This window comes from Guillardia theta (genome assembly GCF_000315625.1).
Source record: "Guillardia theta CCMP2712 unplaced genomic scaffold GUITHscaffold_118, whole genome shotgun sequence".
In the NCBI taxonomy this organism is placed as follows: Eukaryota; class Cryptophyceae; order Pyrenomonadales; family Geminigeraceae; genus Guillardia; species Guillardia theta.
The window spans coordinates 198,998-215,808 of NW_005434556.1; the positions used below are offsets into that span (position 1 = coordinate 198,998).

The 16,811-nt window shown below is 56.0% G+C and overlaps 4 protein-coding genes across 4 annotated transcripts; 2 read left to right on the top strand and 2 right to left on the bottom strand.

Moving 5' to 3' along the window:
- Positions 1–270: 270 nt before the first annotated feature.
- Positions 271–1,290, top strand: GUITHDRAFT_79255 (hypothetical protein; the record flags this gene model as incomplete). Its single annotated transcript, XM_005822852.1, has 1 exon — positions 271–1,290. A coding segment is annotated over one exon (1,020 nt), but the record flags the coding sequence as incomplete, so codon positions are not given.
- A 1,735-nt stretch (positions 1,291–3,025) lies between these two features.
- Positions 3,026–3,856, top strand: GUITHDRAFT_117957 (hypothetical protein; the record flags this gene model as incomplete). The annotated part of the gene is made up of 3 exons (XM_005822853.1): positions 3,026–3,094; positions 3,143–3,177; positions 3,346–3,856. The coding sequence occupies 3 exons, from the start codon at positions 3,026–3,028 to the stop codon at positions 3,854–3,856; spliced, it is 615 nt and encodes a 204-aa protein (XP_005822910.1).
- On the bottom strand, positions 3,848–4,807 carry GUITHDRAFT_155374 (hypothetical protein). Its single transcript, XM_005822854.1, has 4 exons — positions 4,743–4,807; positions 4,387–4,495; positions 4,035–4,201; positions 3,848–3,979 (listed from the first exon to the last, which is right to left on the bottom strand). Exons 1-4 carry the CDS (start codon positions 4,781–4,783, stop codon positions 3,895–3,897), a joined length of 402 nt encoding a protein of 133 aa, XP_005822911.1. The 5' UTR covers positions 4,784–4,807; the 3' UTR covers positions 3,848–3,894.
- A 4,583-nt stretch (positions 4,808–9,390) lies between these two features.
- On the bottom strand, positions 9,391–12,017 carry GUITHDRAFT_117959 (hypothetical protein; the record flags this gene model as incomplete). The annotated part of the gene is made up of 13 exons (XM_005822855.1): positions 9,391–9,503; positions 9,551–9,699; positions 9,999–10,052; positions 10,105–10,304; positions 10,365–10,450; positions 10,563–10,654; positions 10,709–10,950; positions 11,001–11,096; positions 11,148–11,252; positions 11,303–11,444; positions 11,498–11,598; positions 11,656–11,832; positions 11,886–12,017. 13 exons carry the CDS (start codon positions 12,015–12,017, stop codon positions 9,391–9,393), a joined length of 1,689 nt encoding a protein of 562 aa, XP_005822912.1.
- Between the last annotated feature and the right edge of the window lie 4,794 nt (positions 12,018–16,811).

Here is a 16,811-nt window from a genome sequence, read left to right on the forward strand (position 1 = left end):
TGACTAGCCTGAGTGATCTCTGCGGCTGAATGTCAGTCGGCGGTCTGTAGGACCCCACCCTGTGTGATCCCCCTACTCCACCCCCTCTCTCAGCATACGGGTGTCTGAGTGGGAGGCCCTGCAGGAGCACGGGAGGGTGGGGTAGTCAGGTAGGCTTCTTCCCGCCTTTTTCTTCCCTCCCCTCCTACCCCCTGCCTTGCTACCCCTACCCCTCCCGCCTTCCGTCCTCCACCCGACGACGGCATGTTCGCGCTGCCCTGGACGGGAGACATGGCGAGAAGCTCCTCCAGCCCCTGCCGCGCTCGCAGCAAGAGACCGAGGGTCGAGGCCTCCGCAGGAGGAGGAGGAGCCCTCAAGGCATGGCCGCCTGCCGACACTGAGGAGGGAGAGGAAGGCAGGATACGGGAGGAAGCCGAGAGGGGGTCATGCAAGGAGAAGCGCAAAGAAGAGAAGAGCCAGGAGAGAGGGGAAGGCAGCGTCTGCCCCCACGGCCGTGTACGATCTCGATGCAAGGAGTGCGGGGGAGGCAGCTTCTGCCTCCACGGCCGGAGGCGATCTACATGCAAGGAGTGTGGGGGAGGCAGCATCTGTCCCCACGGCCGTATACGATCTGAATGCAAGGAGTGCGGGGGAGCCAGCATCTGCCCCCACGGCCGGAGGCGATCTCGATGCAAGGAGTGCGGGGGAGGCAGCTTCTGCCCCCACGGCCGCGTACGATCTCAATGCAAGGAGTGCGGGGGAGGCAGCATCTGCCCCCACGGCCGGAGGCGATCTCGATGCAAGGAGTGCGGGGGAGCAAGCATCTGCCCCCACGGCCGCATACGATCTCGATGCAAGGAGTGCGGGGGAGCCAGCATCTGCCCCCACGGCCGTCAGCGATCTGAATGCAAGGAGTGCGGGGGAGGCAGCGTCTGCCTCCACGGCCGCATACGATCTCGATGCAAGGAGTGCGGGGGAGGCAGCATCTGCCCCCACGGCCGTCAGCGATCTCGATGCAAGGAGTGCGGGGGAGGCAGCATCTGCCTCCACGGCCGGAGGCGATCTGAATGCAGGGAGTGCGGGGGAGCCAGCATCTGCCTTCACGGCCGTCAGCGATCTGGATGCAAGGAGTGCGGGGGAGCCAGCATCTGCCCCCACGGCCGCAGGCGATCTACATGCAAGGAGTGCGGGGGAGGCAGCATCTGCCCCCACGGCCGTATACGATCTGAATGCAAGGAGTGCGGGGGGGCCAGCATCTGCCCCCACGCCCGTGTACGATCTCGATGCAAGGAGTGCGGGGGAGGCAGCATCTGCCCCCACGTCCGTCAGCGATCTGAATGCAAGGAGTGCGGGGGAGCCAGCATCTGCCCCCACGGCCGCATCTGCCCCCACGGCTGTCAGAAAGCTGGATGCAAGGAGTGCGGGGGAGGCAGCTTTTGCCCCCACGGCCGCAGGCGCTCTGAATGCAAGGAGTGCGGGGGAGGCCGCTTCTGCCCCCACGGCCGGAGGCGATCTACATGCAAGGAGTGCGGGGGAGCCAGCATCTGCCCCCACGGCCGTCAGCGATCTGAATGCAAGGAGTGCGGGGGAGCCAGCATCTGCCCCCACGGCCGGAGGCGATCTACATGCAGGGAGTGCGGGGGAGGCAGCATCTGCCCCCACGGCCGCATACGATCTCGATGCAAGGAGTGCGGGGGAGGCAGCATCTGCCCCCACGGCCGCAGACGATCTCAATGCAAGGAGTGCGGGGGAGGCAGCATCTGCCCCCACGCCCGTATACTATCTCGATGCAAGGAGTGCGGGGGAGCCAGCGTCTGCCCCCACGGCCGCATACTATCTCGATGCAAGGAGTGCGGGGGAGGCAGCTTCTGCCCCCACGGCCGTAGACGAGGTACATGCAAGGAGTGCGGGGGAGCCAGCGTCTGCCCCCACGCCCGGAGGCGATCTACATGCAAGGAGTGCGGGGGATCCAGCATCTGCCCCCACGGCCGTATACGATATGGATGCAAGGAGTGCGGGGGAGGCAGCGTCTGCGTCCACGGCCGCAGACGATCTCAATGCAAGGAGTGTATCGCTGTGTCTGCGCTAGTATCTGGCGCGTGTGCGCAATGATCTGTCATGTACGTACAGGCTCTCACAACCCGGGCTCTTTAGACGGATCACTTGGCTGCAACTGGTCAGGTCTGCTGTCCTCACGCTCGTGGTAGGAGGTCGCACCACGAGGGCAGGTCAACATTCTTACCATCTTCCAGACCAAGTATCAAGAGGATCATCGGAGGAGCTTCGATGGTGAACCATCCGTGTTGTGGTACACCGGACCTTGGCTTACACCGCACTCCTAGAGTCCACGTGACAGAAGGAGACCTCCATGATCTGACGAGCAGCAGTAGCCTGCCCTGCTTGATACGGTCTAGTAAAAGCAAGTCCTGATTGATCTATCTTGTTTCTCCAAGGATGCGCGTGCAACATCACTCTCCGCTTCACCAGAGGCTCCTCTTGCTGCTGCTGCCCTTTGCGCGGTGTGTGCGACAGGCTCTCTTTCCTTTTCTCTTGTCTCTCTGTCTCTCTGCCTCTCTGCCTCATTGTCTGTGCTTCTTGTTGTCATGATGATGACGACGACGACGACGACGACGATGGTGGTGGTGGTGGTGGTGGTGGTGGTGGTGGTGGTGGTGGTGTTCAAAGGTCAAGAGAGGGTGGGGTAGTCGGGTAGAGGAGATCCACAAACTTCCTTCTTCCCGTCTTTTTGCACAAGTCCAACCCCAGCGACTCTGAAATGGGGGGAGCGAGTTCATCGCTGAGGCTGGTAGGCGCGCTGCCATCGGACACATTGAAGTAGGCTGGTGAGAAAATCAAATCCATCAACTTCTTTCCCTCACTTCTCACTTTGTCTCTGCCCGACTTTTCCTCGTTCTTTCCCCTCATGGCGCCTGAGTAGCAGCAACTCGTCTCTCTCCTCCCTTGTGGCAGGGAACGGCCGCCTGCTCCTGCTGTCGTCCAACCTCCTACGAGCTGGTGAGATGTCAAGTCACAGAGCCCCCCGGGGATGACAGTCTGTACAGTCGAGACAACTTCGATCATCTTCCACGATCTGCTCAAGACAAGCGAGTCCAAGGTAACGAGGAGCTTCTATTTCAGTCGCCCCTCCTCACCTCCCTCGCAGATCTTTCTTGTCTCAGAGCTCCAGGAGATCAGCAGGTTCTTGCATTCGTTCCCTCTCCCCCTCCGCCTCCTCCTCTATCTCCCCTTCCTCCCCTGCCCTCTCCCCCTCCTCCTCTCTCGGGTATCTGCTATCTCAATGTTGTTTTCCCGCTCTCCTCCTCTCCTCTTCCTCCTCTCTTCCCCCTCTCATCCCTGCGTCTGCAGGAACATGGATGCCATGTCGCTCTGTCTCCCGCACGAGGCTCCTCCTATCGTCCGCATCTCCGCCAGGGGGAAGGAGCTGCCAGCCAGCAAGCTCGACGCGACCCACAACAGGGGCAACAAGGGGATATGGCAGGACCCGCACCAGCGCATCGCCAGCTTCGCAGACCTCTGCTTCAGCAGCTCGTTAAGTCCCAGCCCCCCCGACGCGATCGTCGTTGGAGGACACTCTGCATGGTTCAAGACATTCTTCTCCAAGTACCTGGGCAGCAGCACCCAGCATGCCTGCACCAGGCAGAAGTTGTGCAATGCCGGCGTCGTCGCCTTCAAGCTGCAACGCGGGGAGATTGGAGGACGAGTCCTCTACCGCGTGAGGCCGGAAAGCATCCAGGTTGTGCACGGACACTTTGGCAGCAAGTACAAGGACGAGGAGGAGGAGGAGGAGAAGGAGAAGGAGAAGGAGGAGAAGGAGGAGGAGAGGAAGAAGCAGAAGGGGAAGAGGAAGGCTGGTTGACATTCTTCACTAAAGTACAGCGACAGCACACAGCACAGCTAATCGAATGCGATGTGCTCCTCCCAGATGGCCTTGCCCAGCCTCTCCTGCAGGATCAAGTGGCTGCTGTAGGGCGGGAGGTACCTGCAGACACTCCAGTCAGCCCCTCCTCCCCCCGCACCTCGAGCCTCAGCCTTACAAGTAGTTGGCGCAAGTGCGGCAGGTTGGAAGTTTCCTGTCCCAGTCTTCCATGTCCTTGCGGGAGGTGACTTGGGGGTGAACGATGATCGGGTTCTCCTCAGGCGGCATGCAGACGGAAGCTGTGACGAACTTGATGAAGGCGCGACGCTGCGGCATGTCCATGGCCTGCGCGTGCAGATCAGGAGGAGTAGGAGGAGTAGGAGTTGTAGGAGGAGGAGCGGGAGGATGTGGACGAGGAGGAGGAGGATGAGGAGAAACGATGAGGCGGAGGAGGAGAAAGGAGGGAGAGGAGTAGGGAGACTCAGAGTGGTCATGGGGTTAGCAATGACGGGGGGATCGCGATGCTTCACCAGCATCTCCTTCCTTAGCCAGTTGATCTGCTCCTTGTCCTCGGGCCACATGGGCCCAGGCCTCACGATCTTCTCCAGCTTGATCTCATCCCACTGCAGGTCGCTCCACCTGTGAGGGGTCAGGAGGAGACTGCGAACCCTCCCCCCTCCCGCCCCCTGTAGCCCCCACCAACCTCCTCTACCAATACCACCACCTCCTCCTCTACCACCTCTACCACCACCACCTCCTCCTCTACCACCACCACCTCCTCTACAACCACCATCACCACCACAACCTGTATCTCCTCCTCTTCCTCCTTCACCACCTCCACCTCCACCTCCACCTCCTCCTCCTCCTCCTCCTCCTCCTCCCTTACAGTTTCTGCTGCATCTCCTCAGGGCTGAAGACTGACAGCATCCTCCAAGGGAACACACAGCTGATCCCTCGCCTCACAGCCTCCACCTGCTCCTCCACCCGCAGCATCGACAGGCTGCTCCTCAGCTCCTCCTCCGCGTACGCCTGAAGGTTCGCCACGGTCACCTGCCAGCCGTCAGAACACACGGGAGGAGGAGGAGCGGCGCGAGCTACCGCTGAACCGTCTGCAAACTCCAGGTACTGCACTCTCTCCTCGATCTCCTCCAGCGTCTTCAAGTCGCCCTTGTCCCGCGCATGCTCTGGTTTCGACAGCACCGCGATCGCCTCCTGAGCCCAGAACATAATCTTCTCAAGGCTCTGGAAGCGCATTTCATCCACTCCCTTCAGCTGCAGGTGAGCAGGCAGTCAGTCCAGCAGTCAGCAGTCAGCAAGGCGAGGCTCACATCGGAGACGTCGACCGCCTGGCCGATGAGGAGCTTGTAGAAGGGCTTTGCGAGACACAGCCCGGGCATCTGCCTCTGCTGGATGGCCTTGCCGATGAAGAGGCCGATGAACTCGAAGTTACTGAGCATGGAGCTTCGTCTCTCGTTGTCCGCCGGCAGCTGCTCGGGGAACAGCCCCTCCTTGTGCTTCGTCTCTCGTTGTCCGCCGGCAGCTGCTCGGGGAACAGCCCCTCCTTGTTCGCCGCCCCGACATCCCGCCACAGCTGGGTGAACTCTTCCTCCCCCTCCTGACCTTCGATGATCGCCGCTACCTTCTCGTAGAACTTCCGGGTGGGACCAGAGCCATGTCCAGCCTCCCCCCGCCACGTCACGTCCAGAACCGTCTCCTTGGAGGCGTGCGCGTGGAGGATCTCCTTTGCCCATTCGATGAGCCTCGGCTTGTCCTCGTGGCCCTCCCGTCGGTGGTCGATTTCGATCGTCTCGCGCTGTAGCTCGGGGACTTTCTCACTGATGATGCTGCGGGAGGCAATGAGGAGGCGGGGGCTGTCCTTGAAGGGGTTTGCCCGCATGAGCTCGATCCCCGTCGTCTCCAGGCTCATCGCGTCATGGTCGACATCTAGGGACAGCAGCGCCCGACACACTCCCAGCGCGCTGGCGTAGAAGAATCGCTCCCGGACTGAGAACGGAACGAGGGCGTGCAGGTTGCAGAGGCCGAAGAGCCAGGGGATCTTGGTAAGAATGCCGCTTCCTACCGTCAGGGGGTCGTCGAGCTGCTTGCGGATGTGCAGACCGATGGACTGGCTGGATAGGTGCTCGCGCAGCATGAGGAGCCTCTTGTGGTAGCGGTGGGTGAGGAGGTCGTAGAGCTTGATGCAGTGGACAAGCTTCGAGTCCTTGAGGAACTCAAACTTTCTCTTCTCCTTGTCCGCCTGCGACCCTGAGGAGGTTGAAGTGGTTGAGCTGACGTCATGTGCGCCCGAGCTGGAGTCGGCGTGTGCTGAGTCAGCAGCGTCCTCCTCCGCTAGACCAGCAGCTTCCCCTGCCTTGGCAGCGTTCACCTCCTCCCCTTCACCGATGTCACGACTGTATCTGATAGTGAAGGTCTTCTCCCAGAATTTGTTCGGGTGGACGAAATGGGGCCTGTGGCTGTTTCGCCCCTGCCTTGTCTCCACGCTGCTTCTCTTGTCTTGCAAGGCTGCTTCCTCCTTCAGTGCTGACAAGCGGGTTATGGCCTCGAACAAGGTTTGCTCGTCCTCGAGGTCCACGGCAACACAACTCTGAGCCTGGGACGCCTCGGTGGCGCTCTTGCCCTTTGCCGCATCCTTCTCCTTCGCAGCACCAGGGGCCTTCCGTTCCATGGCCCTCTCCATCGTCGGGACCCTGTCCTCCGACGAATCGTCCGACGTCATTTGACCGATGGAGTCAGATTCTAGCTGGAGGAAGTCGATGAACGGTCTGTACCCATACCTTCCTTCCTTCCCTGGGATGATCTGCAGCTTCAGCGGGGGAGGCTCGAAGTCGCTGCCAGCAGCCGTTTGGCTGGTGGGCTGGTAACGGGGCTGAGAAGAACAGGCTGCCATGAACGCTTGGGTATCTCCACCTTCAAACATCTCCTCGTCCTCGTAGTCCTCGTCCTCCATGTCGCCTCTGTGCCTGCCGAACAAGTCGACCACGTTCTGCTCCTCCACGGGGTTCTGATCGACCTCGTTCTGGTTTAAGTTGATCCTCAGCGTTCTCTTCGCGCTCCCCCGGCTCGGCGTCTCCTTGTGCCAGGTGTTGAGCTCCGGGAGAGCTTCGAAGGACCTCTGTAGAGCTGGGCACATGCTGAGAGCCCGGCTCTCGCACTCAGCGAGGCTGCGCATGCGTTGAATGAGGAAGTGAGGGGTAGACTCGCTGTCATGGGCAAAGTTCTGCATAACAAACCGAACATCTCGTTGACTGGCTGCATCGTCGTTGCTCTTGTTCTTGGACGTCTTCATCAGGTTGATCAACTTCGCTCGCACGTCCGAGTTCAAGCACAAGGGCTCAGCCCGTAGCTCCACGCTGGAGAGATCCGGCAGGTCCTCGTCGGCCTTGGCCTTCTCGAAGCGCAGGAGGACCTTCTGCCTGAGGCATCGATAGCCCAGGTGGAAGAAGTCCGACTCGGGGATGACCAACGGCAGCAGTTGGGAGGACTCCATGGGCAGCTTATCACACGCTTGCCGAAGGAGCTGAACCAGGTTCGAGAGGAGCTCCGAATCGTCGAAGAGATCGCCAGGCTCGTCGATCTCGAAGATGGGATCAACGAAGGCTGCTGTGTTGGTAGCCAGGACTTCAAGGTACTCAGTCAGGAGGAGTGGGACGTCGGAGTTCATGAGCTCTTCCACGTAGACTCCGTCGTTGTTTTGCAGCAGCTGCTTCAGTTTCCAGCGAAGCTCTCGCTCCACCTCGTGCCTCGGCATCGTGGAGACAGACGAGCACTTGGAAGCATCGATGTGACTCCTCAGGAGGCCCGAGATCTCAGTCAACCTTGCCTTGACATGCTCGCAACACTTGCTGGTCTGCTCCATGCTGTCGCCCTCGAAGTACTGCGAGATGATGAACTTGGAGGCATTCTGGATGAGGTCAGAGTTTGTAGCCATCGGGGCCTGCACGTTGCCACCCAGGGGGCTCTTGTCCAACTGCGCCACCTTCCGCACTCTTGCTACCGCACCACAGCGAGTGATGGGCTCCTTGAAGACTTCGGGAGCATGCCTCATGATCGTGTCCATACATATAAGGGCTGAGATGTAGTTGGGCTGGTTCTTCCCATTGAGTCTGTTACGAAAGTCGCTCTTGTGCGACGACAGTTCACTCTCGTAGGTGCTCATGTCAATCAGCGAGATCAAGTTCTCCATGCCATTCATCAGAGCAGCTTTCGAGCAGTAAGGAAGAACTTTGGATAGGATGTACATCATATGCCGTTTGGTAGCAGTCTGGCCCTTTCCACTCTTCCCTTCAATAGGCTTCTTCAGCGCGTCCAGCAGGACCCGGCAGATATGCTCTGAGAAAGGAACTTGCAACTCAGGGTGTGAATCTGTGCAGGCGGTCTTCCTCTGAGTGAAGGACTCCTGAATGTCAGCATCTGACATGATGGTGTTGTATATGGAGACATGAGAGATCGACCCCAAGAACCCCGAGCATCGCTCTCCTTCCAAGTTCTCAGGGCACAGCCCTACCAAGATGTCGCCCTCGGGGTTGACCCGCACGCTCTCGGTGGGTTTCAGCTGAACGGACGACCTGAGAAATCCATCCACGAACAACCTGATCGACTTCGCCTTGGCGCAGTACACACAAGTCACCTCACACCACCTGCCAGTGTAGATTGAGATGTTTGCGTTGGCTGCAGGCTCACTGCAGAGTCCGGGGCCACATCGTAAGTATCCGTGAGACAAGAAGACCCCAAAGCCCTGCGCATTCCTTCTCGCTTCCCTGCCCTTGCCCTTTACTCCGAATGACAGCAAGCAAACTTTGGTGGGCGAGCTACAACAGACCTCCGCTGGTTTGAAACGGATCCTTACAGTGAACGAGCTGCTGTCAAAGTTCGACGGCATGGGGAAACGAAACCCAGGATTGTTCCTTCCAAAATTTCGTTGCCCCCCATCTTTCATGAAAACGAATTCTCGTTTTGCAGGGGATGACAGTTCAGACTCGAACATCTTGATAAGCTGGCACTGACGGGAGTAGAGGTCCGAAAACGAGTCGTGCTGCATGCTCTGAATACTTTGATACAGAGTTTCAATCGCATCGAGACCCTCTGAGTCCTGCCAAGACGAGTGATCAAGAGAACATCAATGCATATTCCGCCCGTTACCTTGAGAGCTGTGTTTGCTCCTTGAGACAACATCCAATCAACAATGTCCTTGCGACCTCGCTCAGTTGCCACGTTCAACGGAAGTTTTCCGTCTATCAAGGTGTTGAGATCCAGGCTGAGCTCAGTCATGATGGTCTGCAATATCTAGAAAAGGGAAAGTCATTTTCAGCAAACGCATGCACAAGCTGCAGAGGAAACAAGAACAGGAAAGGCAGACACCTGGACGTCTCTCTCGTCTGACATGCCTTCTTCTACAGCAGACAGATAATGCAGGAAGGATGAAGCGGTCAACCTGCGGATAATTAATCTTGAAGACGGCATGGTCCTTCTAAGATTTTGACTGGTTGCTTACTTCTTGTCTTGACTTTCACCATTTAAACGTATGACTTGTTCAAGGCCTTCAGCATCTTTCTGTTGCAACGCATAGGCCAAGGCATTGCTGTGAACTGGCTGCACATCGTATGCCTCTTCTGCACCCCATCTATACCTGAGGATGCATCACACCAGAGCCCTCCAATCATGCAAATGTCATACCCATTCCGACCACCAGCATCCCACTGCACACGAATCCAACCTTCTGCGCCCTTCTCCGTACCGCTGATGACAACACCTTCGCACCCTTGTCCACCATCTTGATCACCCCACTTCCAATCCTGACCCCTTCGAACTCGGGTCCCAGACAGCTGGAAATCACAGGTCAGGAGGCATCAGCAACAGCAAGACTTCAGTACAAGCTCTCTAACAGCCGCATCGGATGCTCGGCTTCCGGCACCAGAAGCCCCCTCTCCAAAGGCTTCATCAATAAAAAAATGTCTCCTCCTCATCCTTGGTCCATCATGCCTCGCAAGCTTTGTCCTCTGGAGTCTGTTCATTGCAAGTACATGTCATTACAAGCCGAAGAACCATGCACACTGAGACATGACACCGAGGCACTCTTGAAGATAAGATGGACTGACAGATCAACAACAGAGAGCGCACATACCTATGCATTCTGATTTCAAATTCAGCTCTTCTTTCTTGCAATTCCGCGAAAGATCTGCATGAAGTGGAACATGAGAGCTTGCCTCAAACTAGATTGATTCATCCACCTGTGCGGAATTTCATCATCATCAAAATCAAAGCCTTCTTTTATTTCTGAGTCATCCATGTTGTCATCTGAAGTATCGATGATCCCTTTGGACAAGTCTATTTCTCTGAATCTTGATGCATCTTTGTAAATCTTGGCATGTCCTTCCGTGATGCACCCTAGCAGGTCATCGACAAGAGACAGGATCCCCGTCATCCTTATCTGCGAGTAGGAGAAAATCAAGGAATTCAGATACAAAGGAGAACTAACTAGCTTGCAGACCTGCTTGCCATCTCCGTTCAAAGCAGTTTCTATAAACTCCAGTATCTTTGTTGGCACAGCGCTGTGCGAGGTGTGGCTTTCATCGACTAATCGTCTCAGAAGCTCACCAGGAAGTCAGCAAGCAACAACATGCACAGTGATGGGGTTCTACCTGATGTGAAAGGAGGCACATGGTGGACACAAGTCGAACTGCTAGACCAAATATCTTGGAGTGCTGGCAAGTTGCCAAGAGGTTCAAAAGTGCCGACAAGACTGATCCTCCCTCTGGTACGAAGCTGTCGAATACCATGCTGCGATTGCTTCGAGGAACAAGTATCAGATAGTTCAACATCAAGAATGTCTACCTTGGAGAAAGCTTGTCCAACGAGCGAAGAAATGCAGAGTACACAGTCAAGACCCCTTCAACCAAAGTTGGGTCGTTCCTCGACAACAGATGTCCAAGATCTTGTAGCGCTTTCGCGATCTCAAGGTAACACTTCAAGTCTGAAGATTTGATCGAGGACACGAAAAGGGGAAGTGAGCGTATGGCTGGATGCAGAGCCACTGGCGTAAGCTTTCCGCTAGCTCCAGGGAGCCCGGCGTTACCCTGAGCACAATTTTTCACAAACTTGCAAGATGTAAAGTTGGGAATCTTACCTGTGAGATGCTCACAAGACCATCGAACTCTCTGACAAACCCCAAAATACAATTAACCCCTTGAAGTCTAGTGATGGTATCCAATTTCGATGAGATCTGAATTGAAGTGTCAGAGTGACTGAGCGACTGGTGACATCCACCACACACCGCTTGAGTGCATAACTTCTCAAGAATCGCAAAGGTCTCTTTGACAAGTTCGCACACTAGGCTGTTCTTGTAGGACTCCTGGTTAAGGTTCGCAATTCGTGAAAGCTGGAATCACTGAGTCATAGTCCTGCACGAAACAGAACAAGCTGGTTCACCAGCTTTGGAAGGATCGGGCCTGTCTCCTTGGACATTCTATATCTGTCGCGATCGCGATCTTCCGCCATGGGAGGGCACTCGTCCAAACCACGATTCAAGAAGCACAGAGCTTGGTAAGGCACAGCGAACGAATCGCAGAACCTGCATCGCTCGGCGTGAATACTTGCAAGAGGGAGAAAGAGAGCAACTCTCACGGCAGGTCATCGGCAGCCAGTCTCCGTATATCATCAAGGAGCGGCAGAAAGTTCGACTTGAGAGCACCTTTAAATCCTCTGCCGCGTTTCGCACTTTCATTCTGTAATGAGATCTCACACGCTCAAGTCTGCCGCATAATGACTTGTGCGCTTCATACCTGCCAGCCCCAGTATTGATCTCCCAGATCGCGGAAGTAGTCGAGCAGTCGTTGTTGCTTCGCTTCATTGGAGTCATCGGACGAGAAATCCGTTTTATTGTCGGGCTCTGCTTCTTGCGGGCTGGTGAGGATGAGCAAGGCAGCGAAGTCATCGTTGTTCGTCTTCTTGAGAGCCGCCTGTTGAGCATGATTTCTCAGCGTCCCGAAGGAGAGCTCACGGATGAGGATACCTTTGCAGCCTCTCTCTCGAAGCCTTGCTGCACCAGCTGCCTCAGCAGCCCTTCTTGTACCCGAACATCGTTCTCTTGTCCCCCCTTCCATACTTCACCCTTCACGAGTGTCTGCAGTCTCTGCAGCCACATCTATCGCTTGACAGCCTGCCAGTGCTGATTCAAGCGCGGGTGCAGATTTCCTGAAAAGGGATCGATCAGAAAGATGCAAGAACAGCGAAATGTCAGTCAGAATACTGCATACTGTTGAAAAAACTGAAAGCCGATGTAAAAACACCTCTTTCAGCTGACACTAGCTCGTCAATCTCACAACACGCATACTCTAGATCATATTTAGTCGGCAGAATTGATTGCACAGGGTTGCAACGCAACCCTCTCAACCGTGACAAGACAACTCGTGAAAACTCGCGATGCCGTGTCACCGCAACCAGCACATCGCCGCATCTACATGACAGCGCTGATCCTGCTCCCATCACATCATCTTTGTCTTCTCAAACTGAGCATGATCAAGGCCTACATCCGCCACGGCCTTACACAGCCGTTCCCTGACAACCTGACAAGTTTCAGCTTTGTTCCTAGTGAACGACTCCCCATCTGCTCTCATTCTCGTATGCTGCTTCTCTCTTGTTCAATAGCTCCTGTCTCCTTCGTTCGACATCATCATCGTCGTCTTCTCCTCCCTTCTCATCTTCTCCCTGCTCCTGCTCCTGCTCCTGCTCCTGCTCCTCTTCCCCTCGTCTCCTCCGTGCATCACAGCGCAAAGCTGCCATAGGGAGACTCCCCTGCACCCCACCCCTACCCCACCAGAACCCCCCTTTGGTGGAGTATTATTACCTTATTAGGGTACCCAACCCCACAATTTTCCAGCATTTATTGACCCTACCCCTACTTTACTATCAAATGTACCCCATAAATCTACAGTCATTTATTATTTGATTCTACCCCTACCCTCTATTCTCTCCTCCTCACCCTGGTTCGTCCTCCCATGAACCTACCCTACCCCCTCCGTGTTAAAACCCTAGACCAGGTTTGCGAACATGTACCCCCTTATTCCCTTTTATGTACCCCACCATTCCCTTCCACCCACCTCTCCTCAGTGATCTGTTTTTACTACCTACCCCATCTGCACCCTGATGTGCCACCCCACCCCATCATGGCCCTGCAACACCCAGGAATTTGATCTGGACTACCCCTCCATAGAACACCGTTTGTACCCTCCTTTGACCAATGACCCTGGGGAAACAAGTCCCCCCCTCCAACCCACCCCTTTCGGTCCAGAAGACTCAACTGACCCCACCAGGTAATCTTGTAGACCATGACCCTAGCTCTCAAAACTTCTAAAAGTACCCCCTCAGAGTCCTCTTTATGTACCCCTAATGACACTACCCCCACCCCCCAGCGATCCCATTAATGTGCTCCTATGCGGACTACTTTTGAAGATCGGACGAATATACCCTGGGGTAGGGGTAGAAATTTAGTACCGGTACTAAAGTATCAATTTATGGGTTTAGAGATAGGGTAGGGGTAACATTTTAGGGGGTATATCCGATAGGGGGTTGTGTCCAACAAAATCTGAAATCACGAATCAAGGGGGTACTTTATTGGCTCGAAAGGAGGGGTGGAGAGACTTGTAGGTAGGGAGGGGTTAAAAAACACTTGGAAACAGGGGTACAGGTTTTATTGTAGACACTACGGGTGATTTTCCCTAAAGAACAGGGTGATTGTGTGAGGAGGGGGTAATCGGGGTTTATTGGGATCTTTTTCATGCCGGGGTGAGTTTGGACAGCGAGCGGGAGAGAGGGAGGAGGAGGAGGAGGAGGAGGAGGAGGAGGGAGGGGGGGAGAAGAGGAAGAAGTGGAGGGGGAGGGGGAAGAGGAGGTGGATCAGGAGGAGGAGCAGGAGGAGGAGCAGGAGGATCAAGAGGATCAGGAGGAGGATCAGGAGGAGGAGCAGGAGGAGCAGGAGGAGCGGGAGGAGCAGGAGGAGCAGGAGCAGGAGCAGGAGCAGGAGCAGGAGTAGGAGGGAGGGAGGTAAGGAAGTAGGTGAGTGTACGGAGAGAATGTGGAGAGCACGCTTTGTGATGGTTTCGATCACGAATGATCGTGGACGGAGCATTGCTTCTATTCCGTGATAGTCGAAACATGCACCCGAGAAGGAGGAGAAGAAGCAAGGACGATGAGTCATGATGTGATTGAGGAAATATATCCTGTCTTGCAGGAAAATCACAACGAGTTTCTTGAATTGTGGGAAAGAGTAACATGCAGTTCAGGTGCACGCAATGTACGCAGCAAAGAGCAGTTGTGAGGGAGGTCCGAGAAGATAGAAACCCTGAAACAAACACAAGGAACAGTCTTCCTGCGTAAAAGAGGGCCTCAAGATGAAAACACACGTCGTCCTCCTGATCATCATGGCGCAATCCTTTGTTGTCGGGGAGGGATACAGCCCAAAGATGGCAGATACTGAGGTCTGAAATCATTGAGCGTGCTGTTCCCTCCTGACTTCCTTGATGAAGGGCTCACTTGTGTGCTGTGGAGGCTCGCGATCTGCTGATGCAGCCAGTCGTCGAAGGGGCCCCTCCTTCCAGAAGCTGAGAGTCCTTGGAAGCGTTGAGGAAGGTGAAGGGGAACGAGCCACAATCGATCTTGTGCGAGGAAGGGGTGCAAAGATCCTCATGAGAGTCTCAGGCGACGTCTGGAGGGATCGGAGGATCGCTTGCGGCGCTTCTGCCGAGGGTTTACTTCGGATAAGAGGGGGAAAGCGGCAGAGGGGGCTAGACCAAGAGCAAAGCAGCATGGTGGATACAGTCAGCCCACGTCGAGAAAGGAGGAGCGCGAGGTAGACGTGTGTTTATGATGAACGTGTGCGGTGCGGAGGTCGATGCCTGAAGTGTTCCTTGCCAGGGACTCTAGCACAACCGTGAGGACTGAGTCTGAACTGGAAGAGCTCCCGCAATCAGGAGTGGAGGACATGGAGGGGTCGGGGTCTCTATCGCAGCCTTCGTCGGAGCTGAAGGCGAGGGTTGACGACAATCTGAAGCATCTGCTCAAGGCAAACCGCTTCCATGCATGTGCCCACCCTGCTGACCGCTGACTCGTCCCCGCAGGAAACGTCGGAGGAGCCTGCTGACTCTGAGGATATCCAAAGTATGCTGAGTCACAAAGGGCTGAAGAACATCTCTGCGCTGGAGAACTTCGTCGCACAAGCACAGATTGATCAAGACAAGCTGAACGAGCTTGAAGCGGAGTATGCCAAGTTAGAAGAGGCAGAGAAGCAGCAGATACAGAGGTGCGGATTATGAAGAAACGTCGGTCCCTGCTGACACCAACTTTCGTTGCCTGGTCCAACAGACCACAGAAGAGCAAGTTATACTTCCGTGAGAGCGACAGTACCACGGAGATGTTCGACAAGGCTGAGCGACTTCATGACATGATCCTTGCGGGTGAACCTGGAGGCGGCGAAAACGTCAGCGACTTTTCTATCAGCGAGTCGACGAGGTCGACAATGAGCAGGTACTCTCAGTGCTCTGTGTGCTCAGAGGTGCCGCAGCTCCTATGAGAAGGATGGCGTCAGAGTGCACGCGTACGACCGATCGATGCACAAGCTGAGCAAGATTCAGGTCTGATCAAGGGGAGGTGGCGTGACTTCCAGCTGACGCTTGTGTGGCCGTCAGAAACTGATCGACTATCTCATCGGGCTTCAGGAGAAGGTGGAGCCAGACACGGAGGACTTCCATCCCAAGATCCCTCAGCTGAAGGAGCTGAAGAGTTTTCTCCAAGAAGCCATGACCAAAGACATCGTGAGATTGACGACGCGAACCTTGCTCGTTGCTAGATGCTCCATGCTTCTCAGCTTGCCCTGCAATATGCCCATGTTGCTTCTTGAATCGCCTGCTCACTTCGTCCGTGGCAGAGCTTCCTTCACGACCCCCCCACCGATGCGCTTGACATGCTGAAAAAGAAGCCCCAGCACCCGCAGGAGGTTTCTCCTCCTTCCCCGTAGGCAAGCTGAGACCGTGACCAGGAGCAGCAGTTGTCAGAAGTAGATCATCTGCGCATATCGCACAAGTATGTCAAGGTGATACCGTCTTTCTCCCCATGGCTCGAGTGAGCTTGCCCGAAGAAACATCCCCTGGATATCCTCCTCATGAGCACCGCCAAGTTGGGACGAGTCAAGATGCTGAAAAGACTCGTCGAGCTCGGAGCTGACGTCAAGGTGCTGTTTGCTCTCACTCCCCTGTTGTTGGAAGCATCCTGTGTTGCTGCTGCTATCGTGACGACGACGACGACGACGACGACGACGACGATGTAGTTGTAGATGATGATGATGATGATGATGATGATGATGATGATGATGGAGATGTTGATGGAGATGTTGATTGCAACGACTACGACTACGACGGTGATTATGATTGTGATGCAGGCCCACAACCCACTGATGGGCAACTGGACTGCCCTGCACTCAGCTGCCGCCGAGGGGCATGACCGAGCCGGTCAGCGGTGAACCTCGTCCGTTGACGTCATGACCCTCCTGGTAGTCACGTTCCTCCTCGAGGCCGGCGCCGACCCCAACTTCAAGGAAGCATGTAGGACGCTTGCTGGATCGTTGCCGTCTATGTCGCCTCAGCTGAGATCCTGCTGCAGGCAGAGGGTTCACGGCGCTGCACTGCGCAGCATGCTTCGGGTTTGTGGATACGGTGGAGGTGAGAAGGGAGTGGAAGGGGTGGGAGGGTGGGGGAGGAGGAGGAGGAGAAGTGAAATGACGATCCTTGCTGTAGGCCCTCGCGGCAAATGGCGCAAACGTGAATGAAAGGTCGAGCTGGGAGGGAGGGAGGGAGGGAGGGGGACGGAGGGGACGGAGGCGATGGATAGAGGGAGGGAGGGAGGGAGGGAGGGAGGGAGGGAGGGAGGGAGGGCAGGGAGGGAGGGA